The sequence below is a fragment of the Ceraceosorus guamensis genome (assembly GCF_003144195.1).
Source record: "Ceraceosorus guamensis strain MCA 4658 unplaced genomic scaffold IE81scaffold_69, whole genome shotgun sequence".
Taxonomy (NCBI): Eukaryota; Fungi; Basidiomycota; class Exobasidiomycetes; order Ceraceosorales; family Ceraceosoraceae; genus Ceraceosorus; species Ceraceosorus guamensis.
Window position 1 is genome coordinate 6,246 of NW_020290064.1, and position 17,682 is coordinate 23,927.

A 17,682-nucleotide genomic window follows, 5' to 3' on the forward strand; every position below is an offset into this window, starting at 1 on the left:
AGAGTCAAGAGTCAAGAGTCAAGAGTCAAGAGTCAAGAGCCTGAACCAAAATCAAGAATGGAGGTACTGTAGGAACGCGCGACGCGATGCAAGATTCTTGATTCGTGATGGTTGCGAAACGCCGAGACCTGCGGCACAGCCTTCATGCGAGCAATCAGCCGCGGCTCACGGCTCATCTATCGGTGCTATATATATATACCGGTACTGTAGGTGTATGATGATATCTATATAGCTAGCTGCGAGAGTCAAAATGGAATCGAGGTGAATGCAGATGAGGATAACACCGTGCTCGTGACTCGTGACTCTTGACTCACACTCTTGACTCACACGACTTGCATGAATGCATGTACGCCAGGCACCTGCCCTCTCTCTCTCTCTCTCTCTCTCTCTCTCTCTCTCTCTCTCTCTCTCTCTCTCTCTCTCTCTCTCTCTCTCTCTCTCTCTCTCTCTCTCTTTCTCTCCTCAAGATTTCGAATGTGGTTCAGGATCCTTGATAGGCGAGTCACCATCGGCTCGTGGTAGCAGATGGAGCGAGAGCAGCAAGCACAGTCGACTGCATTTAAACGCCGAGCGCCTTGACCTCTGCGACGCATCACTACACCGCCAGCTCCAACTCGCCCCACCTCGCTGACCCCTCGACCACCACTACTACTACTACTACTACTACTATCGTCAGCCGCTCGCCCTGCAGCTTTCGCAAGCGCTTCATATGCTCGTCCCGATACCAGTAGCGACAAGAGCAAGAGTGACAGCAACAGCAACAGCAACAGCAACAGCAACAGCAAGAAGCGTCAATCACCAGCACGAAGCGTCAGCACCATGTCGAACCCGAGCGAGCGCACTCGCCTCCTTGCTCCTTCGCAGCAAGCCGCACCATCCGCCTCCCCCCATGACACCATCGTGACTGATGAGGAAGCGCGACAAGCTTCGTTGGCTGCTCGCATCGAGGCTGTGAAAGAGTCTGTGCCCAGGTCTCAGCTATACACCTCGCTCGTCTGCCTCTTTTCATCCGTGACGCTGGTCGGTCTGGACACTACGCTGGTGACCACGCTCGGCGGCTACATCTCAAGCAGCTTCGATGCTGCAGAGTATTTGCCATGGATCGGCTTGAGCTACATGCTGTGAGTACAGCCCCGCAGATGGCCAAGGCGGCAGCTGCGCGTACAAAGCAAGCTAGGCGCTGACGATCACAATTTGAATGACCCATTCGTGATTCTCAGCACCAACTGCGCATGCGCACCTCTGTACGGTCGACTCGCAGACGTCATTGGCAGAAAGCAGGCGCTGCTCATGGGCGTCGCATTCTTCACTGCAGGAACGGCCATGTGCGCCGTTGCCCCTTCCATGATTCTCCTCGTCTTTGCCCGCGCTTTGGCTGGCATGGGTGGAGGTGGTATCGCTGCGTGCATGAGCATCGTGCTCACAGACTTGGTACCGAATCGCAGCCGTGGCCTATACCAAGGCGTTGCTCAGCTGGTGTGAGTGGTCACGCCTTTGCGCAAGCAAGGCGCCGCAACGCATCGTGTCCGCGGCACATCTCGCCCGCCCTGCAACATCTGATCATCGATCATCCCTCTTATCCACGCCTTGTTCATCGCCCCCATGCACAGCTTCTCGATCGGCACAGCTTCAGGCGGACCGTTGGGAGGCTTGCTAGCAGAGACGCTCGGATGGCGTTGGTCTTTCTTGTCTCAGGTCCCTTTGCTCTTGACTGCATACATCACCATCGTCTTCATGCTTCATCTACCAAAACTACCAAAGGAGGAGGATGAGCCCGAGGCGGTTGCACAGACTGCTCCGATGGCCACCAATGACCAAGCTCGCTCCGACGATTCCGGCGAGGCGAGGACTGCACCACCTCACGCAGAGGTCCAGACCGTGCCTCTGTGGAAATTGCTCGATCTGCCCGGCACCCTCCTCTTGATCATCAGCTTGCTCTGCCTCATCTCGGGTCTCACGCTCATCTCCTCTTCTAGATTGCCAATTTCCGATCCGAAAGTCATCGCCTGCTTGGTCAGCTTTGCTGTTCTGACGGCCGTCTTTCTGTCGTATGAAGGAACGGTAGCAAAGCGCACAGGAGCTGTGATCCCCATGCGACTCTTCAACAACCGCACCGTGATCTGTGCTGCAGGCTACTATCTAACTTCAGTGAGTCTTGTTCGAGTACCCAAAATGCTTGGTCCCCAAAACGCAGGTCGCACCTTGTGCTAAGACGCCTCACTCCCCGCCAGAATTTTGCCTTTCAAGGCTTCATCTTTCACATGCCAATCTACTTTCAAGCTGGTCGTTTGTACACCTCGACTAAGACTGGCCTGCAGATGCTTCCCTTCTCCATCAATACCGCCGTCAGCGCTCTATTCGCAGGCTTCTATCTGCGCAAGACTGGTCGCTACTGGAACTTGCTGCAGATCTGCAACCTGATCACCATCGCGACCCTAGCCTCCTACACGACTTTTGACATCAACACGTCTGATGTAAAGCTCTACGCCAGCATCATACCCAATGGCATCGGTGCAGCGTCCTTTACCATCGTGCTTGGTCAGTACATGCCGGCAGCAATGCACATGGCGCCAAAGTGGATTCGCTGACTTTGATGCGATACCTGTTCGCCGTTTGCTCAGTCGCTTTGACCACTGCGCTGCCGCACCGCGATCAAGCTTCCGCCCAAGGGCTGATGTTTTTTTGCAGAGGGCTTGGAAGCGTTTTGGGTCTGGGCATATCGGGAGCGCTGTTCCAGGATCGAGTAGCGAATGAGCTTGGCGCGCGTATCCGAGGTCCAGGAAGCGCCGAGGTGAGAGGCCGGAATTTCAGCGTTTCCTGTTTAATCTTTCGATTATTCCTCATCGAAACCTGCTCATCTTTTGCCTGCAACTTGGCTGCTCTTGTCACCAGATCATCGAGAAGTTGAGACGAGACATCTTGTTTATCCGCAAGCTGGATCCCGTGACGCAACTGCAGGCGCGCGAAAGCTTCATTCTAGCTGTAAGTCATCGCAGAGTGTTCCCATCCATGCGAGCTGGTCGACTCGATGCTCACAAACATTCCCACCGGATGTACTTCTTTGTCCAGTTCCAAACCGTTGCGCGCGCCTCCACGGCAGCCTTCGCATGCTGCTTCATCCTGGCCCTGTGGTTGCCGGAGCACACCATCAATAAGACCCAGAAGCCTGATGCGGAGCAACAACCAGATGAAGCAACAGCGCCCGCTGCAACATCCACGAACGGAAGACAGGAAGGCAGTCCAGCTTGATCTGATCCTTTCCTCACGCCTGTTTTGAGTGGTGAAGACGAAGATCTGCTTGTTTGGTGATCTGGACCTCGAGGGTGATGGATGCGCAAGTGCTGCAATAGACGTTCTGCTGCTTCTATTCCGAGCGGATGCGCAATGCGATGTGCCTCAAAGTGCTGTGGATAGCTACGACTTGCAATGCTACACTTCACGCGCATCCATACGTGCACAGGGAGGGCACGCGATGTGCGCAGAAGGAGAGACTGGGCTGAGGCAGTGATGATTCGGTCAGAGGGAAGAGGTAGAGGCCGAGAGAAGCGTTGGTCACGGTGTGCTCGATCCAAGCTTTCAAAAGCTGTGGGCTGTTGGTATGAGAGGGATACACATGATTGCTCATCTCAACTCAAACCCCCGGTGACTCTTGCTCGGATCCAGAGCGACGTCAAATCCACCACTCGAGACCCGCAGCATGGAGAGTGGACACATGTGGACTGGTTCGTGATTGTCGATTCGTGATTGTCGAGTCCCGATGAACCGCGCGCGACTCTGAACTCCGACTGCTTGTTGCTTGCTGCATGCGCGACGTTGGCCGGGGCCTGCTGCACGACCCTCGGACCTGCGTTTTGGTGCAGTAGCAGAGGAAGCGCGAACGCAAAAGCGACCGCCTAATCAGATGATTTGTGTCGATGGCAAATCACGAATGCATGACGATCGTGGTCTGCAGCTGCATGGCTGTCTGATGGCTCGCATCTTGGCCCCCCCCCGCGTGCACTCCAACTGCAGAGGCTTCCCTTTCCCGTGCTGCCCGCTCGCTCTTCGTTGCACTCTCCACTCTGACTACACTCGTGACGCTCGTGGTGAGGAGCTTCACTCACACTCCTTTCTGTCCCTGCTGGCTTGTGTGATGCGCCTCAGCAGACGCCCCTGCTTCTACCTGCCTTACTTTCGTGCTGTCTGCCGCACAAGAGCAAGCAAGCGCACAGATCCAAGCTTCGATCTTACTGCAGCATCAGCATTCCCCTACCATCGATCGAACCCGCAGCCCTTTGGACCTGCCCCGCTACGCCACCTGATCGCTGTCAGCACCACAGCTCCAAGGATGATCTCGCCCATCACTGAAGGCGCATCGCGTCCTGTGCAGGCAAACAAGCCTTCCCTTCTCGTCGGCCCTTCATCCACCCCGCTGCGATGGATCAAGCGCAGCGTCCATCACGACTGCAAGCCTGATCGGGCAGCGCAGCATTCCGAGGACGTATGGCGCGGCATGGAGCTGGATGATGGTCAGGCAAAGAATGTGCTGGTGTTGGGAGGCTCTTACGGTGGTATGCACGCTGCCAGCGTCCTGGCCCAAAAGTTGCCACCCAGCCATCGCGTCATTCTGATCGAGAGAAACTCGTGAGTGGAGCGGTTGGGAGTCGTTGCTGCTTTGCGCATGCACGGCAGCGAGCCGATTGCTCAATGGCAGAGCGTTCCTCATCTTTGCAGCCACTTCAACCATCTCTACGTCTTTCCCCGATTCTCGGTCATGCCAGGCAAGGAGCACGCCGCATTCATCCCTTACTCTTCCTTGTTCGATGCCGCCCCGGCCAGACCAAGCGTGCGAGACCGCTGGTCGAGCGAGCATCAGCAGAAGCGACAGGCGCACGCAGCCACAAGTCGGGACCCGCACGGTCCGACAGGCGATGGTGCTGCTCTGCTCGGCTTTGAGCGTAAGCCGCTGGGCGAGGGCGACCAAGCAACGCAGCGACACGCAAATGCTGATGCTCAGCAGGCAGGGGTAGCTTCCACCGAGTGGCGAGACTCTGACGAACCTATACTCCAAGCACAGCGCACCTCATCGCCAGCGTCAGATCGCTCATCTCGGGCCACAACGACAGCATCCGACTCTGCCTCCACTCGCTCCAGCCCCGACACTGTCGCCACTTCTGTCGATCGTAACGAAGAGAGCGACATCGAGGAAGGGCCTCTAGTACAGACCCGCAAACTCAATGAGCGGGGAGAGGTGGAAAAGCAAGCTGAGACGCTAGTCACCGAGTGCGGCGTCTCTCAAGAATTTCGACAATCTCACGCCCATCAAGTGCTTCAAGCTAGCGTCGTTAGCATCACAGACTCGCACGTGGTGGTGCAGCCCGCGTCGCCCGCAAGTAATGCAGCGCGAGATGGAGAGCAGCCGACAGCAAAGCCGCTGTGGCATATTGATCAGCGTTCGATCCCATACACCCACCTCATCTACGCTCTGGGATCCCATCTTCCCGACCCGCTGCGCACGCCTGCTCGCACAAAGCTGCAAGGGCGTTCCTGGCTGCAAGCCATGCAAAGGCGCGTCGCACAAGCTCATGACATTGTCATTGTTGGTGGCGGCGCGCTAGGCGTGGAATATGCTACGGACATCGCTAGTCTGTACACGGGGGATGAGGCAAAGAACGTCACGCTGATTCATTCGAGAAAGCAGCTTCTTCCTAGCTTCGATTCGAGGATACACGAGGCGGCATACGAGAGACTTCTGGAGCTCGGTGTCAATGTGGTGCTGGGAGAGAGGTTGGCCACCAGTGAGGGATGCCCGCGAGGCAGCACGAGCAATGCGCAGCAGCAGTCCTTAGCTCAGGACAGCGTCGGGGGCGGCGCAACCTGTGAGAGCGCACCGACGGGGGAGGGTCCCGCCGCGGCTAGTTCGGGAATGTGTCTTGGGGCAGGCCGCAAACTGATCAGGACCACGACGGGTCGCGTGCTAGAGGCGGACTTATTGCTGCTTTGTACGGGCCAACAACCCTCGTCGCAGATCTTGGCAGAGTTTAGTCCCACTTCCGTCGATCCTACCAGCCGTCTGATCCGCGTCACGCCTCACCTGCGCGTCGCTAGACCTGCAGATGCTGCACCCGGTCCCGTCGAACCGATCAACCCTTGCGGCGATTGCGATTGCTTTGTGGATGGCAAAGCTCACACGGTGGACAAGCACGGCAACTTGTCTGCACCCGCTCAAATCGATGCGGACAAGGAAGCCATCCACAACGTCTATGCCATAGGAGACTGCGCCGATGCGTTTGGCGCCCTGAATGCTGGCTATCAAGGTGAGCGCCTTGTCAAAATCGCCCATGCAAGCTCAGGCTGACAATCGTTTCTTTCTCTCTGCTCAGCTTGGGCGATGGCTGACGTAGCAGCCGAGAATATACTGCGTAGCATTGAACATTCTTCGGGGTCATCCGCGTCCGCAACGGCAAATTCCGCCTCGGACACGCAAGGGTGGCAGAGCTTCACGCCTGCGCCGACTATGCTCAAGCTCTCATTGGGTTTGGGCAAGATGGTTTTCCAGGGTGCGCCAGCTGCTGACCCAGAGACGGGCGAGATGCGACCTACCATCGAGATCAAGGATGATCCGCATGACCTGGCTGTCGAGGGCGTTTGGGGAATGGCAGGTCACCACACTAGAGATTTGTATTTGTAGCCGACGGCAATTGGACAGCGCTTTTGCATCATCTGCTTTCCTCGTTGCGACCGAGCTCTGTGCGCCTTACGCGTGACTCCTTCATGTCTGATGCAGCGCCAGGATCAAGTCAAATACTCCTCTCACACAGCAAGAAAAGGAACGAAAGAAAGGATTGCCGGTGAGGAACAGTGAAATGGAAGCTGTTGGGGGATGACCCCGATCCCTGCAAATCACAGAATTGGTTGCCTAAGGTGAAGGAGGAAGATAAGGAACACCATCGGCGTGCTGCGTGACGTGGCCCCAAGCGGTACCGGGAGGGGCATTCGCAGGAAGACTCGGCGTGGCAGGCCGGTGTTGGACGGTTGTAGGCTGTGTAGAAGCGCCAGAGGATGAAGCCGTATCTGCTGGGGTGTGGGCATGTGGACCACTGCCCGAGCTCGAAACTCTGCTTAGCTCCACCTCACCCGTTGTGGATGTCCTCCCAGCAGGTATTTGTGCCCTTGGGCTACCAGCACCTTCAATTGTCGACGTCTCAGCAGCGTTCGATGAGTGATGGCTTTCGTTTGGAAGGTGGGCTCGAGGACTCGAAGAGCCCGAAACGACAGGGGAAGGCGTCCGACTTCCGCCTATCTCAGCGTGAAGCACTCTGTGAACCTCTGGGACAGGGATGCCGAGAACGGCATTCCGCTCCAGTCTAAGCTGCTGTTGCCGCTGTTGATACGCTTGCCGTGCTGCCATGGCGTTCTTGCCCCAATGCCACAGCAGTTTGCCTCCCCCCCAAGCACTAGCAGCGGCGACTATGCCCGCGCTGTACATATTGATGTCGCATCAGTGCGGCGTAGGCGAGCGCTGAATGTAGCCTTCAGAAGATTGCTAATGACTCACGCTGTCATGAATAGATACTTCTCCCTTCTCTGACTCGCCCTCTGGTGGTCCTCGATCCTCTTCTTTTGCGCTTCATAGTCAACTACTCCGGTGGGAGCAGGGAGAATCGTGGGTGAGTCTCTGCGAGTCAGCTTGCGAGGTCTTTGAGGGTGTATCCATGAAATCGCAAGAACAAACGAGAAAGTCAGAAGAGGCAATAAAACTCGAGGTTCTGCCAGCCCGCTGGGCTGATCCAGCTTGGGGCATTCCCCAACGGCATGTTTGTCTTTGTACGACTGGTTTGAGCCTGTGCGTGGCACTTGCATTGGACGGGTAGCACAAGAGCAGCACACCGCTGGACAATCACGTGGAACAGCAGGCGTTTGCCGCACAGAACACTCACATTTGCAGCTCGAAGGGAGCTGGGCTTGACGAGGGCATCTCGTGCCTCTTGAAGATCTTCGGGAGGCGGCCTAGCTTAGAAAGGCCCGCGCTGAACACGTTCTTGAGCTTCGTCAGGCCTCCTCCTCCAAGCTGGGCTGTAGCATAGTGCTTCCTCGTCGTCGAGTACAAGCCATTCTGTAACATTTTCATCTTTCGATCCTGCTTGTACGCATGGTAGCCTGCTGCACCAGCTAGGCCAAGGGCCCCAACCGTCAAGCCCCTGTCAAGGAGACAGACTAAATTACATTGTTGCTTGAGCTCAAAAGAGAGCACGCTGACACTCACCCGAGAGTGGCCGTCGTTGCAGTGCCTTGGTCTCGCTTGAAAATCTTGAAGCGACCAAATCTGGAAAGAGCACTCTTGAAGGCATTCTTGGAGCTGTCTAGGCTGCCATCGACGCTCATCGGCTTGCGTGCAGCTTGCACAGGCATTAGACCTTGGTTCTTGAGAGATCTCATCTCCTTGTGATGAAGGCGGGCGTAATAGAGGCCGGCGCCCGCACCGAAGCCGATCGCTCCCGCGCCTAGAACGCTGATGATGAAAGACGTCAGGCAGGAAGTCAATTCCTACAAGCCGTGTAGGCTACTTACCCAGCCGTCCCTCCCACAGCCTTCTTAGTGGTGCCGTCTCGTGCACCTAGGAAGCTTCTGAGGGATAATAAGACGAAAGCGGGGTCAGCGTCCGCCTTCGACAGCGTCGCACCACGGATTTATGGACTATCCGAATGCAATGCAACGTGACTCACGGCTCTTCGCCCTGCAGAGTTTCTGTCTCATCCAGCCCCATCTCACGCCGGCGCAGGTGTGGCACTTTTCGGAATATACCAGTGATTTTGGAGAAGAGACCTCCGCCGCCAATTTTCGCCGCTGGTTGCGTTACGAGTGGTACTTCTTTGGCCAATTGAGGATTAGGCTCGAAAGGTCTGTTCAGCGCCCTCAGTTCGGCAGCTTGTTTGCGGTATTTCTGATACCCGGTCCACCCCGCGTGGATCAACAATCCCCCTGTGACACCTCCCATCGTACCCCAAAGTCTGCGACGAGCCAAAGTTGGCCGCATGAATGATTGGTCAGCAAGTCTAAGGCAAAGCTACTTTGCTGACTCACGCGGCATACTGCTTTTTCGTCAGGTCGCGGCTGTCACCTTTTGGCTTTGATTGGCGCCTTGAAAGATCGCTCGTAAAAGTGTCAGCTTGCAAGCGCTCAAAGAGCACACGAACTGTACACCGACCTTTCAATTGTCTCTGAAACGCCGGTCTGAGAGTCATGACGCTTCCAGAACTTCAAGCGGCGCAAGGCACTGGCTTTCCCGCCCAATTTGGAGAGGAACCCTCCATTCGGCTTGCTTTTCACTTGCTGTGTCTTCTTAGTGGAAGCCAGCGAGGATCTGAGCTTATTGTTACCTTTCGTGCTGAGATACCACAAGCCTCCTGCGGCCCCCACCCAGCCAGCTCCGCCGGCGGCTACAAGCCACGGGCTGGCGCTGTACATAGCAGACGTGAGCGTAACTCCAAAGCGGTCTGGCCACACGGTCTACATACTTGGATTGAGTGACCGTATTACGAGCTTGCAATTCCGCACTGCGTTTCAAAAGGATTGGGATGACGTCAGTCCTTCTCGCGGTCCTCCGATGGAGGTGGGCCCAACGGGACATCGCTCATTCGACCCTTGATGGGCCGATGTTTGTCGACAATCGCCCTGCAGGCATTTGACATGCGCCCTCAGTTGTTCCGAAGCCGAGGGCACATTGTGACTCGATCGCATAGTGTCACACGTATTGTGTTCACCATTCGAGTGAAGCGTGAGACGCCCTGGAAGTCGGCTTGCCGACGGCAAGGCACGGCACGGGGAGTGGTGCACTTCGCGGCAGGCGATCGTGCGTTTGTTGCTCGTCTATCTCGTGCAAATGGGGAGAGAGTACGAGCCGTGGAAGGCATGATAGTCATCATCTTCCCTGCCAAGACAAGGGTTGTAGACGCTCTGCTCGCGTCACGTCAATGATCGCGCGCTTTCGAAGCCTCAAGCGCTTCAACCGCCCCAAGAATGTCCCAAACTTGGACCAGGTTGTTTGCCTTGGCCCTGCAAGAGCATGCATTGGCCTCGGCACGGCAGTAGCAGGGACCAGCCTCGGCAATTCGACAGCAGGAACTGTTGCTGGTATTTGAACAGCAGCATCCGGCCTCGGAACAGCAACAGCAGGGGCTGGCCTCGGCATGGCAACCTCGGGAATTGAGCTGACCGGACTGATAGCGGCCGTTCGCCTCGGATTCGAACGCCATTGCTTTGCTTTGTGCACGAGATACCAGAGACCACCACCTGCCACTGCCGTCGCACTGGCACCGATCGCGCTGCGCAGTTGCCACGATATCAGCATTCGCCAAGGAACCCTCGCACAGCGTGACTCACGCCGTGTTCAGCACTTTTTCCCGATGCCGATCGTCGTGCTCGCTTTGAGTTTTAGGTTGAGAACCGACAAGCCGTGGAATCAAATCGTGCACGTCATCGGCTCTACCAAGATAAAAAGCGCAGGGACAGCGCGCCTATTTAGCCCGGACATCGATATGTGCTACTCCTTTGGCACTCGCTCTATGCTCGCAGCAGCACAATCTAGCAGACCTTTGCCTATAACGTGTGAGTGCTTCCCTGACCTCGGACGAGATCGATAGCTTTGAAAGCGACCCGTCCCCAAGGCTGTCGGCATTGCGCCAATGCTCGCAATCTTTCTGCCTAGTCGCACCTCGTCAGGAGCATCTAGCCCCATGGCGTGACTCGACCAGCCTGCACGAATCTCTCCACGGCGATCGTGTGGATTTGCCGCCTGCCTTTGAGCAAGCATTCATCATTCGAACAAATTTACGCCTTCAAAGCTGCCCTATGGGGCAGCTTCGTTGAATCCAATTGGCAAAGGACCAAGACGGACTACGAGTGCAGATGTCTGTCTGACACTAGCTTGAAGCTCGTGGCGCGTTTGAGGAGTCTCTTGGGTCTTAGATGTCGTAGAAGGCCGAGCAAGCGCGATCCTGAACTCCCACCATGACCTTCGACAGCAGGCTTAGCAGCGCCTCGAAGTCCGTGGAAGGGATTTCTGAGTGGCTTGCTTGGGTCGCGGTGAGCATACCAGACAGCCCCCGCGACTCCAGCCAGCCACGGGACCGAGGTGACTGCCCCTCTGGCGAGGCGGTGCAAGTCAATGCCGACGTGTGCCGCCCTCTTGTCTACCATCCGCTCGCTCGGGACTCTTAGCGTACTCACATGGCCATAGACTTGTTGCGCCTACGTCTGCTTTCCTCGGAAGAGCTGCGGGCTTCCAAGTGGTCGGAGTCATCGCGGCGAGCGCCAACGACTACCGTAGGAGCCACGATGTGTCTGCACGCCAGGCAAGATGTCAACGCACTCTCATTATAGTGTGAACCCTTTCTCAATTGCTCACTCTGCAGCGCCGGGAGAATCTACTTTGGGTTCGCGTGAATCGAGGTATGTCGGTCTACAAAGCGCAGCCAAATGATAGTATATGTGAGACGGCATTCGGTGCGTTAGAAGTGGATAAGCGGCTCGTAAAACTCACAGAGTCATAGAAGATCTTTTGGCAATTCGACCAAATTTGCCAAACTTGCCAAAGAGAGATCCGATGCCTTGGCCACCTCTTCCGCCTCCGACTGTTGTCTGTGGTGTCATTCTGGTGGGCAAGTTGGAAGCGCTGCCTGGTACGGCTCGAGCAGACTTGGCGTTCGCGTCGAGCTTCCCCTTGCGCCCATTTCTCCACTTGTTGATTTTGTAGCCTCCGTATATTCCCCCGGCTAGGGCGAAGGGCGTGGCGACCAAGCTACGCATTCAAAGCAATGCGCTAGTCAGCACGACCCAGCCTTGCAATCCCGAATTTGACGAGCACAGCTACTCACACACCACCGCCGATAGCATGGCGCCTGGACAGCATACAAAGCAGACGATTTGTCAATCACTTTCGCAGCAAGTCATGCGCGAAACCGGAACTTACTTCAATTCGTCGTCGTCACGTTTCCAGAACTTCAACGCCCTGAACTTGCCGCCAGCGGCTTTAAAGAGAGTGCTAGGTCCACTCTTGGCTGGTGTAGCAGATGAAGTGCCAGGCGTAGATCCGAAGCTCGATGTCCTTGAGGGACCTTCCGATAGACTGGAGGTGGTACTAGGGTTGCCCCACTTTGCTTTTTCCCCCTTCTTCAGCCTCTGGCGCTGCTTCCATGACTGGTGAGCGTAGACACCTCCAAAACCCACCCCAGCGGCTGCATGAACCCCCACGATCGTGCTGGGAGTTGGCTCAAGGCTGTAAGAAGCACGGCGATATGTTTGGCGCGCACACACTTGCTCACCCCAGTGCAAGTTTGTCCTCGTCACTCAGTCTTTTCGCGAGTTGAGAGAGCTGGCCCCGGTCCGAGTTTGAGCCATCGGAGGTTTCAGCGGCCTCGAGAACCTCGCGCTGCTCCCTCTGGGCGAGGTGATGCGTTCTGCAGATCGAAAGTGTCAGTCGAGCCAGCGCATCGAACCGCGCACCCCTTCCGCAAAGCAGTGGAGAACAGCGCTCAAAGCTCGCCCTTGCACCGAGCAAGTAGTAGCTCGCTGCTTTCGAAGTGCCGTGCTCGAGCGCGGCGTCGCTCCAGACTCACTGTGCAGCAAAGACCTTATCAGAAGCTCTTGCGGTAACGACGACAATTGGAGCGTCCTTGACTGCAGTATTGCGGCGCGTAGTCGAGATTCCTCTAGCCTCCACTGAAGACTGCTCCAACGAGACGTCGTTGCTTTCGATAGGTGATGGCCGTCGATGTCAATGCGGTGCACTCTTTCAGGCAAAACAACTCTTGTTATTAGCTCACTCAGACGTTGCGCGCTTGGTCGACTCTGACTGGCTGGAGACAATGTCTTCGGCGGTGCTGCGGAGATTGAATGTTCACCTCCCGTGAGGTCAGCTTTGCTTTTGGCGGCCACTCCCGCATTGTGAGCTCACCCTGAAGTGTGGACGTCGCGCGTCTCAAAACGGCGATGTTGAGTTCGAGCATTCTGCATCTCCATCACCGGCATGGGCTGGGCCGTAGTGATGATGATGCTCGTCAGCATAATCAGAGCAGTGATATTGGGAGCTTTCATCTTGGAAGAGGTAGGATGAGTAGGTGTAAATGACTAGATGAGTTGGTCGCTGCCTGTAGCACCAACGCGAGGAAGAGGATGGAGACCAGCTCCGGGTGAAATGATAGACTCAAAAAGAATGAGCCGTGTTCGACATAGGCTTTGACCAGAGACCAGCTCTGTAGATCTCATAAGATGCGGGGTAAGGCCAGCTTACGGGACTTGGGGTGATGTTAGCGAGGCGTGAGGCAGCGGAACATGTGAACCTGCTGTCTTTATACACACGAACTTCACGCCCACACGATGGGGCATCTGCGATTCTAGCGTGCTTTTGCAACGGTCAGCGTGATCGGCGCCCAAGTCAGGTGGCGCAGGCCTGGCTGCGTGGATTTGGCTTTTCGCCGTCGCCAAGACAATCGTGAATGCAGCCGGCAAGTGGGAGGGCGCACTGGTGAAGGCTGTTGAAATGGCGTCAAATGAATTCATTCCATTTTGGCTAATTTTTCTGTGGCTGCTCCGCGCAGTCGGCTAGGTGCACCGCATACAACCAAAGCCTAGTCTTCATCCCATCCCTTTTGCTGTGGCACCTGTGGCAAGACGAAGCGGTGCGCGTAAATGCGATTTTGTGGTCAGTCAAGGAGCCAAAATGGATTGGATATGGCAACTGCTCGATGCTGACCTTGATGCCGGCAGGCTTGGACATGATGATGCTGTCGACGGAAAGGACCTGGACGGCAGCGCCAGTGGCGTACCTGAGGGCCCAGTGCTTCGCAGCCAGCACATCGAAGATTTGCGCCGGCGTGGTAGCAACTGTTCCATCATTCTCGCCCTGTCAGGCAGGAGGCAGGATTGGGCGGATAGGTCAGGTGTGACTGATCCAGCGCAGCCTCACTGCGCCAAAGCTCGGGAAACTTACATCGATGTCGATCCCAACATCCGCACTATCCTTGTTGGCGTGCTTGGCAAAGACGGCGCTAACAGTCTCCGTAGCATCCAGACCCGCGTTTTCGGCCAATGTGCGAGGGACAACTTCCAAAGCTTCGGCGAACTTGCGAATCGCGTGCTGATTCAGTCCTGGCATCTTTTCTCCGAACTCGGTTACGCGCCTGGAGAGCTCCACCTCGGTCGCGCCCGCACCTGGCACTAGCCGGGCATCCCTTGTCAAGGCTTTGATCACGTTGACGCCATCATCCACTGCCCTTTCGACGTCATCCAGCAGGTTGGCAGTCGCTCCGCGTAGGACCACTGTAGCCATGCGAGGTTTCGCCTTTCCACCGACCTTGCCTTCTTCCTGCCTGAATACAGTCACTCGGTCTCCGCCAATCTCGGTTGTCTCCACCACATCCACCCAACCTGCCTCCTCGGGAGTGGGAGGACCCATGCGAGCTAGAGGCGTAGCACCCAGCAGAGTGCTGAGTCTTCTCAATTCGAACTTGCTGAGAATCTTTATGACCAGGATCCCGAATCGGTTCAAGTAGTGCATGGCAAGCTCTCCAACAGTAGACCCGGTGACGACCACCTTTACGCCAGAATCTGCAATCTGTCTGATGATGAGCTCCAGTGACTTTTCTTCGCCATGACTGAACGTCGAGAGCTCCTTGGCATTGTGTAGCAGTACCGTTCCTTTCGTCTCAGTCTGGCTGATGTCCAGGCCGCAAGTAAAGACAGCCACTTTCGCAGCCTCTGCTTTGCGGACGACCCCTTCTGGTGTGCGGCCAAATACCATACCACGTACCACTCTAGAGTCGCTGAGTGAGCCGCCCATGATCTTGACTACGCGCACGTTGTCGACATTAAAGTCTTTCAAAAAGGCTGCGCTCGAAGATGAGGATGCACCTGTGCCGGAAGGAGCTTGAGGCAAAACGAGCGATACCGCTTGTGCAACGAGCGGCGCCAGCAGGTCCTCTTGGCCGTACTGCTTGGAGGCCAGCGCTGGACGGATGGCCAGGGCGAGCGACTCGACCGTGGGCGGTGATGTCAAAGATGCGACAGAGAGGTCTATGAGAAGAGGTGATGTGTGTCAATGGCCTGCTCGCGCGCCTGCAAGCATCTGATCGACTCACCTTCAAGCTCTTGTACGGCCTTGTCCCTTGCCAGCTCGTAGCCTTGGAGCACTTCGGTAGGATGCAGCCCCAAGGTGATGAGCTGAGCAGCCTTTTGCAGCAGCTCGCCAGCTAGCATGACTACCAGTGCGCTGCCATCTCCCAGCTCGGCTTCCTGTTGCTGCGAAGCGAGCACCAACAACTTGCCGATGGGATGTACGACGTCCAATTCTCTAAGGATGGTGGCCGAGTCGGAAGTGACGAATGTCCTGCTCAGGTGGTTAATGACGATCTTGTTCTTGCCATTGGGACCGAAGGATGTCCTGAGCATGCCGCTCAGCTCGGAAGCCGCTTCGATATTCCTCAAGACGGCATCCTCGATACCTTGAGAGATCTTGTAGCCATCCTTGAAGATGGGCGTGCCCGCCTTTGGCACTTTCAACGACATGTCGGCAGATTGAAATGTGGCCGAGCAGTGTGCTTGTCAGCTCTGGCTTGACGTGATGAGGGAGAGCGTGGAGGAGGACTTGGCTGATTGCTCCACGAAGGGCTGATCTCAACACTCAGACTGCTCTCCTTTCAGGACTCGTGACTCGTGACTCGTGAGCGACTGCTAACTGCAAATCGAGCGATCTCCACGATGATTCTTGATTTCGAGAGTAATATGTTGCACACACAGCAGCTGCTCACGACTTTCCACGACGCGTCTTCACGTCGAAGCCGCCAGACGCTTCTTGTCCCGGCCGATATATCGACCGTCTTGATTTGTCACGTGGCGACTTCGTCTTCTTTCCGCGGAAAGGATGCCTCCTCCTGCAAAAGTCGACATTTCCCCGCGCGGAATCGGCTCGCATGCAGTCGCGAGTCTTGTTGCGTAGAAGGAAGATCTTGCTTCGCACAGCCTTCTTCTATACACGGTCATAGTGGTGCTCCGCCTGCAAATTCATCCGCGGGCACGAAGATGCGGATCATCCAACAGACTATTATGCCTCGAAACGTCTCCGAACGACCAAATGACGAGCTTCGGAAAGGCTGACATTCCCCGCAGCTGCTTGGGCTCGTGGCTGTGCGCGGATTGATTGCCAGTCGCAAGCCGATCATGTTGGAGTTGGGACAGTGCAGGACACGCGGTGGGAGGAAGGGAAGGGTACAAAAGGAGGAGATTGTCTGCGCTTTCTTAGCTCTCCCACAGATGACGACGATCAATCCGCCTACCGCTGCCCTCCTTTAACCAGCTCATCTTCCCACCATGTCGTCAGCCAAAGCAGGTCTCGAAGCAGGCAGTCCTTTGCCTTACCTCTTCTCCATCCCTGGTAACGTAGCCTTTGCTGCTGCCTACCTCATCCTTTCGCTGGTCCACTTTGCATGGTTTGCAAAGACACGATGGGCAAGGTGGGTCCTTTGCCTCCCCATTTCTGAAGCGTTTTCTGCGCTCGGATTCGCGCTCCGTATTGCCTGTCGATATAATCAACAGAGCATAGGACTGTATGCCATCGCCAACCTGTTTGGTAAGTGCTGGCGCGCAAGGCTAGGACGTGTTTTGCTAGCGTGAGGGCTGATGGCTCATCTTTGCATCATCTTGCGCAGTTATCCTCAGCCCGGCGGCCTTCTTAGCATTCAACTACATGCTCTACGGACGCCTGATGCGATCCATTGATGCGACACTCACGGCTAATTCTCCTCTACGGCAAAAGTGCGTCTACTCCATCCTGCCCCCCAAGCTTGTCGGAAGGCTTTTCATCTGGTCGGACGTCATCACCTTCCTCATCCAGGCGACTGGCGGTGGCCTGCAGGCAACAGGCGGAGACAAAGCTGATCTGGGAGATAAAATCTTCCTCATTGGTGTCATTTGTCAAGGCATCTCCTATCTCATCTTTGTCGGTCTGTTGCTGACCGCGCACAGAAACATCGCTCGAGCACCCGGCAGCACCGCTTCTCGCTCATCCACCAAGACGGCTACAGTGACGCTCTATCTCTTGTACTTGTCCAGCATCTTCATCATTGTCCGCTCGGTCTATAGGATCATCGAGATGGCTCAAGGATATGGTGGAAAGCTGTACAGTACCGAAATCTACCTCTTCGTGCTGGATGCTCTGCCTCTGGCCCTCAGCAACGCCATTTGGGCCGCTTTCTGGCCTCCCTTCCGACTTGCCAATCCTGAGAGAAACCCTTGGGACCGCTCAGCGCTCAATGAGACATTCCACCAGCCTGCCGCACACAAGTCCAGCGACGTGCCATATGGCTACGTTCCCGAATCTCCTTCCAAACAGCCGCTGCATATGCAGCCCGTAGGACATGGCACTGCTCACGGCGTTTACTACGACAAGTGATTCGGCTCAAGTCACGCACGCACAGGCCCCATGTTTTGATTCCGTGACAATTTTTAGAGGCCTGACGGCATCAGTATTCTCAATCACGTGTACATACCTGAGGAATAGTCATTGGGTAGAGTGAAAGACCGCAATCTGCAATTGATGGAAAATGTAGAGGATGATGGTATCTCGGCGAGTCGCCTAGCGCAGCAAGTTGTACGGCTCCTACCATCAGCAACAATACCCGTGACTGCACGAGTCTGATGCACGGGTGC

At 56.0% G+C, this 17,682-nt stretch overlaps 9 protein-coding genes across 9 annotated transcripts in view; 4 read left to right on the forward strand and 5 right to left on the reverse strand.

The window, feature by feature from the left end:
- Positions 1–416, forward strand: part of IE81DRAFT_222711 (hypothetical protein) — a 989-nt gene extending 573 nt beyond the window's left edge. Inside the window, exons 2-3 of the mRNA XM_025511058.1 lie at positions 1–261; positions 356–416. The exon at positions 1–261 is cut by the window's left edge and continues 5 nt beyond it. Coding sequence (XP_025367533.1) covers positions 1–232 — 232 coding nt within the window. The 3' untranslated portion in view covers positions 233–261; positions 356–416. The remainder of the gene's footprint in view (positions 262–355) is intronic.
- Positions 417–446: 30 nt separating this feature from the next.
- On the forward strand, positions 447–3,443 carry IE81DRAFT_325603 (MFS general substrate transporter). Its single transcript, XM_025514573.1, has 7 exons — positions 447–1,121; positions 1,221–1,478; positions 1,611–2,148; positions 2,232–2,538; positions 2,622–2,791; positions 2,893–2,982; positions 3,070–3,443. Exons 1-7 carry the CDS (start codon positions 820–822, stop codon positions 3,247–3,249), a joined length of 1,845 nt encoding a protein of 614 aa, XP_025367534.1. The 5' UTR covers positions 447–819; the 3' UTR covers positions 3,250–3,443.
- Positions 3,444–4,010: 567 nt separating this feature from the next.
- On the forward strand, positions 4,011–6,886 carry IE81DRAFT_325604 (FAD/NAD(P)-binding domain-containing protein). Its single transcript, XM_025514574.1, has 3 exons — positions 4,011–4,623; positions 4,714–6,296; positions 6,363–6,886. Exons 1-3 carry the CDS (start codon positions 4,133–4,135, stop codon positions 6,668–6,670), a joined length of 2,382 nt encoding a protein of 793 aa, XP_025367535.1. The 5' UTR covers positions 4,011–4,132; the 3' UTR covers positions 6,671–6,886.
- On the reverse strand, positions 6,618–8,041 carry IE81DRAFT_222797 (hypothetical protein). The gene is made up of 3 exons (XM_025511060.1): positions 7,920–8,041; positions 7,538–7,622; positions 6,618–7,460 (listed from the first exon to the last, which is right to left on the reverse strand). The coding sequence occupies exons 2-3, from the start codon at positions 7,543–7,545 to the stop codon at positions 6,899–6,901; spliced, it is 570 nt and encodes a 189-aa protein (XP_025367536.1). The 5' UTR covers positions 7,546–7,622; positions 7,920–8,041; the 3' UTR covers positions 6,618–6,898.
- IE81DRAFT_222757 (hypothetical protein) lies at positions 7,885–9,889 on the reverse strand. Its single transcript, XM_025511059.1, has 7 exons — positions 9,498–9,889; positions 9,188–9,439; positions 9,064–9,120; positions 8,706–8,990; positions 8,551–8,607; positions 8,246–8,491; positions 7,885–8,180 (listed from the first exon to the last, which is right to left on the reverse strand). The coding sequence occupies exons 1-7, from the start codon at positions 9,608–9,610 to the stop codon at positions 7,916–7,918; spliced, it is 1,275 nt and encodes a 424-aa protein (XP_025367537.1). The 5' UTR covers positions 9,611–9,889; the 3' UTR covers positions 7,885–7,915.
- Positions 9,642–10,232, reverse strand: IE81DRAFT_325606 (hypothetical protein). The gene has a single exon (XM_025514575.1). It carries the CDS (start codon positions 10,169–10,171, stop codon positions 9,902–9,904), a length of 270 nt encoding a protein of 89 aa, XP_025367538.1. The 5' UTR covers positions 10,172–10,232; the 3' UTR covers positions 9,642–9,901.
- A 2,925-nt stretch (positions 10,233–13,157) lies between these two features.
- Positions 13,158–13,773, reverse strand: IE81DRAFT_222819 (hypothetical protein). Its single transcript, XM_025511061.1, has 3 exons — positions 13,733–13,773; positions 13,339–13,640; positions 13,158–13,274 (listed from the first exon to the last, which is right to left on the reverse strand). Exons 2-3 carry the CDS (start codon positions 13,537–13,539, stop codon positions 13,242–13,244), a joined length of 234 nt encoding a protein of 77 aa, XP_025367539.1. The 5' UTR covers positions 13,540–13,640; positions 13,733–13,773; the 3' UTR covers positions 13,158–13,241.
- On the reverse strand, positions 13,211–15,746 carry IE81DRAFT_338131 (putative CCT8-component of chaperonin-containing T-complex). Its single transcript, XM_025515531.1, has 5 exons — positions 15,117–15,746; positions 13,970–15,051; positions 13,733–13,882; positions 13,339–13,640; positions 13,211–13,265 (listed from the first exon to the last, which is right to left on the reverse strand). Exons 1-4 carry the CDS (start codon positions 15,541–15,543, stop codon positions 13,608–13,610), a joined length of 1,692 nt encoding a protein of 563 aa, XP_025367540.1. The 5' UTR covers positions 15,544–15,746; the 3' UTR covers positions 13,211–13,265; positions 13,339–13,607.
- Positions 15,747–16,407: 661 nt separating this feature from the next.
- IE81DRAFT_273501 (hypothetical protein) lies at positions 16,408–17,245 on the forward strand (the record flags this gene model as incomplete). Its single annotated transcript, XM_025511431.1, has 2 exons — positions 16,408–16,603; positions 16,683–17,245. Coding segments are annotated over 2 exons (759 nt in total), but the record flags the coding sequence as incomplete, so codon positions are not given.
- Between the last annotated feature and the right edge of the window lie 437 nt (positions 17,246–17,682).